Here is a 4793-nt window from a genome sequence, read left to right on the forward strand (position 1 = left end):
TGGGAAGGAACTGGCCTGCTCCTATGAACTGCAAGAATATTTCCTGAGTGTGAGCCCTCCTTGCAGTCATCCATTGTCTTTTTCTTTTTTTCAGCTGTAGAAAATACTTTGAGCTAGATATTATTATACATTCAAAATCCAGAGGTCTAGTTCATGCAAAATTTGGCTCAATTGCATTGACTGCTAGGCTGTGGGAGAGGTAAGGACAGTCTTAAGGGAGAGCCTGGAAATCAAGCCAGTCATTTCTGTTGCTCAGATCCAAAGCAGACACTGTACAGAGCTGCTGCGACCTTTCTGCTGAGAAGTCACTGCTCTGCAGAGCTCTACAGGGCTGAGCAGTCATTACTCCTCCCTGTGGAACTGAACCAAACCAAGCCTGCAGCTAATACACAGCAGAGAATTTATTGACTGTCTCTGGAATTAGGCAATTCTGTTAATTGTCTTCATCTTCCAGGACTCTGTCATTCTTTTCCTGAGCCATTAGTGGCACAGCTATTTGTGTGCCAGCATGAGCTGCCTGGAAAAAAAAGCTAAAATTGAACAGCAAATGAATCAAAGACAAGGACAGATACCTCTGAAAGATAATTGCATTCAGATATCCTGGGGAGCCCTTACAAATCCCTTTTCAGCTTCCACAGCTCTTTTCCCCCATTGTGGCTTTGGTTTGAGAAACCCCTATTAAGGAACAAGACTAATCAATGCCAGCAATGAGTCAAAAGGACTTCTTTCCTTTTTCATGATTTACCTCCCCAGTGTTCTCTAGCCACACCAAACTCCCAAGCAAGGATGTTTTTGCTTTTTTTAATTATTATTTCTAAGTGTCAAAATGATTGGTGTGACTCTGCCTTTCCCATCTACAAAGTGCATTAAAGAGCACTTAGGACATTGGTGAGACATCAAGAAGGAAATGGAATAGCTTGTTCTTTTATTCTGTTTTTGTTTTGTTTTTCCTTTTCTTCACTGCCTGGATGCTAATCCTTGTACCATTTCCCATAATGGATATGTAGTCTGAATTTGGGCATGTTTGAAGTAAATGCAATAGGAGTCAATAACTGTGAGTTGTTGTCTACATAGAGTTCCTAGACAAGAAAATAATCCAAGAATTTTAATACACCAAACTCATGCCACTCAGTATACACATTATGTCCTATTTACATGTCATTTATCCATACTCACTTCAAGTCTGTGGTATCACAAATGCATTCAAAAACTGTCTCTCTCCTTCAAAATCCTTTTAATCAGAAAACAACCCAGTAACTTCCATAAATAGGTTTTATTGTATCTTTTATGTGAGATGATTCTAGCACAGCTGTAATCCTGCAAAAATACAGTGCTAGAGTATAGTACACATTTTGAAAATAAACCTGATCTTTGGGGGTGAATAGTCCTCTGGCAGTTTGGGGATACCATCCAGCATTTTCAGATTTGGCAAACTGGAGAATACACTTCAAGAGAGACAAAAGAAAAAAAGACACACAGATAAATGATTTTGGCGAAAGCTGAGAACAAAATAGACACTGATAAAAAACCAAAAGTGGATTCAAGCATATCCAAAATACCTCTGAATTTCTGGAAATCTTGATTTGTCCTTTGTTGCAGAATTTATCTGATAAAGAACTAATGAAAAAATTCAGGTTTCACTCTGTTGCACAAGATTTCCATCCTGAGACTCACTAAAGCACTGCAAGTATCTACATTTTTAATAGACTAGAACTAAACCAGTTGTGTAATGCAAAAGAGAGGACACAGTGTTTGCCTAGGCTGAGTTTCCTGAACTGTTGAAAAGCAAAGACAGACTGCAAGAGGTGCAACTCAACTTTTATCCCTCTGTGACAGAGAAACCAGGCTCTCTGCAAACCTCTTAGCACTTCTGCTTCTCCCAAGAAAAAGAAGTCCCTGTTTGGTGGGCATGATACCAAACCAAAATGAGTGGCTCTACTTCCTACTCTGCTGTCCCCATCAGTATCTCCAACCTCAGCCATGGAGATTGCTCTTTCTTTCTTCAGAAGAGTTTGAAGGAGCCTCAGCCCCTCCATAAGCACCAGGCAGGGTGTTAACCACAGGCACTGGGATTTGCTCCTGTGCCTTTGCACGTGCTCAGCCTCAGCACGGTACTCAGAGCTTTAACTGTGCTTGAAAATTATTCTTTCTGTCTTTTGGCTGCCAGAGAAAGCAATACCAAAGTAATACCAATATTTAATTGTCCTAAGAATTGGTAGGATTGGGAGCAGAAGCATAATTAGTAATTGTTAAAAAATTGTTTTTCAGCTTTTGTTCTCCTAGACCTGATATGCAATTAAAACGTGAAATCCATCATTTTAAATGTATTTTTTAACTCTCACTTTGTTATCTGCCTGTCTGCCTTCAGAAATCCTAGCATCACCATCACACTGGCAAAGGGATGCCTGCTAGGCTGAAGGAAAAAGCATACTGGAAAGTAAGAAAGGTTTTCATTAAACACTTTATTTTAGAAACATCTCCTTATTTTTTTCCTCCCAAGAAGAGATGACTTGTTAGACACATGCTGTAAGGTTGATCTCAAAATATCAACAATGCCTTCTGTAGGTGGCTGACATGGCTGTGTTTGCAGTGGGGAACAAGAAACAGTGCTCCAGGTTTCTAAGAGTTCAGAAGGAACACATTTAATTCCCCTTTCTGACCTGTGTGTAATTTTTTTTCCTGGCAACAGGGTTTTGGAGTTTAACCAACTAGGGAAGAAGAAATAGTGGTGTGAGACTTAGACCAAATTATCTTCCCCTGAATTCTCTACTCTGTCACAGATCTGAATTTGCATTTCCAGTGTGGGACATAGCTCTGTTAAGTCACACTGCATCCACCTACACTGCATGGGGTGTTCAGGGCAGAGCAGCTTCTACAGTGCTTCCATGGAGGCAGGACAGAATCCAGAAAAATCCAATGAAGGTAACTTAGTTTTCTCTTGCTTTAGCTCCAATCTATCCACACATCCTTCTGATTCCATCTCTGACATGTAATGCAATTTAGTCTCTGTTCAGAGTACATGAGGGATGCAATGAGACTGGAGAGAGTTTGAGTAATAGGTAGTTTCTATTAATAAAAGGGAATCTAATTTATCTGCTCTGTTGATTCTTTCTAAACTTGATCTTGAACTTGAACTTAGTTCAGCTCAAGAACTGCCAGTCATGTGATTAAAAAGCCTTGTAGGCAGTTTCTGAATATTTTGTGGCAATTATCAGGTACTGGCTCACCAGCCCATGCTCCTGGAGCATTTATGGTAGTGGAGACTATGGGAAAACAAAATGATTGCTTGGGAGAGCCTGTTGTATTAGAGATCCTATTCCTTTTCAACTCTCTTACAAACATTTTCGGTGTTGATCAACTTTTTATTGGCCATGAGATGGTAAGACTTACAGTTGTCTGTATCTTTCTTGAAACTCACAGGGATTCCTCTTGAGTATAAGAGATTCAAGTGGAGTATGTCTGAAGTCTGATATTCCACTCAGTGTCATAATGTTATTTTCAGCAAGTGATAAGTGCTGAATCTGAGGTATCTTTGGCAGATGCTTGAAGGATGTGAAGTGGTTTTTATTGACATTTAGTTCTCTGCATCTGTAAAATACAAAGCATATGACAACACTGCTCACATCCAGACTAGCATAGACCCATAAATCAAGACAGGGATGGCTCTTCATGCAGTCAAAATCATGGCAAGTTAGGGCTCCCAATGAAAGAGACAAGAATGTGATTTCTCAGACCTGCTTGCACACTAGTTTTAAGTTTGTGCTATTTTTGCTTACCCAGGGACTTGCAAGATCAGATCCCTACACTTTATACTCTCATCTTTCTTTATATTGTACAATGAATACATCATTGTTGCTGTTCTCAACATGACATTTTTCTGTACAACTAATACAGCAATAAAGTAGCAATAGATGGACTGTAAAAACATAGTTGGTCCCATTTGGCCTCTCTGCTTGGATTATGTTCCACCACCTGTTCAAATAGATTCCTTCAGTGCTCCACAACTTTCCCTTTTGGCACAGATGTCACTGAACTTGACAAGACTTATTAATTATTTAGGAATAATGGGGACATGGTCTGATCTCCTGGCTGAATATTTCAATCTGGGGGTGGCATGAACTCAGAATAGCCATATATTGATGGATTCTCAATATAATGCCCCCCCAAATATACTATTTTGACAGTTCTCAATAGTCTGGTCCAGCTATTACCTAAGTAAATAATTTTATTTCTATGATACTGTATAAAAATAAGAACAGGACTTTTTGTCTACCTTGGCAACCTTATGGCACTTAAGTCTGTCAAAGAATTGTCCACCAACCAAAGTTTTTCCACCCGAATTAATCGTTTGAGAATCCTTTTGAAGTTTTCCACCTGGTAAAGATCACCCAGGTCCTGAAATGAAAGGTTCAGCTCCTGAGAAGGGAAAAATATGAGAAATGACTTATTTATTTTTTTTCTTCTTGCTTTCTCATACCTATATCATTAAGTCTTTTCAGTGTCACAATTAGTTAAAAGTTGAATTTACTCTATTATGCTGCTTTTATGGTGCCTATTGACAAATTCAGCTTAGAATCACAGTGAATTCAGTAATTCTTTGGAAGTAGAGAAAGAAAATCCCTCTTAAGCATGTGAATCTTACTGTCCAGCCCCTCCCAGGTGTCAATATTCCCCAGTCTGTATCATATGTTGATGCACAGGGAGAGGTGTGATCCAGAGTCCTGGATCTCAGTGTTAGATTAAGTTACTACTTGGCTTCCCCCTTGATCTTAGGGGGGTCATAACTTCCTGCT

At 39.4% G+C, this 4793-nt stretch overlaps 1 protein-coding gene across 1 annotated transcript in view; it reads right to left on the reverse strand.

The window, feature by feature from the left end:
• Positions 1–1281: 1281 nt before the first annotated feature.
• LOC104397001 (protein tilB homolog) overlaps positions 1282–4793 on the reverse strand; it is a 5351-nt gene continuing 1839 nt past the window's right edge. The window contains exons 4-6 of the mRNA XM_010006917.1: positions 4274–4416; positions 3391–3588; positions 1282–1445 (exon numbers count right to left, since the gene is read on the reverse strand). Coding sequence (XP_010005219.1) covers positions 1334–1445; positions 3391–3588; positions 4274–4416 — 453 coding nt within the window. The 3' untranslated portion in view covers positions 1282–1333. The remainder of the gene's footprint in view (positions 1446–3390; positions 3589–4273; positions 4417–4793) is intronic.

This window comes from Chaetura pelagica, unplaced genomic scaffold (assembly GCF_000747805.2).
Source record: "Chaetura pelagica isolate M959 unplaced genomic scaffold, ChaPel_1.0 scaffold341, whole genome shotgun sequence".
Lineage (NCBI taxonomy): Eukaryota > Metazoa > Chordata > Aves > Apodiformes > Apodidae > Chaetura > Chaetura pelagica.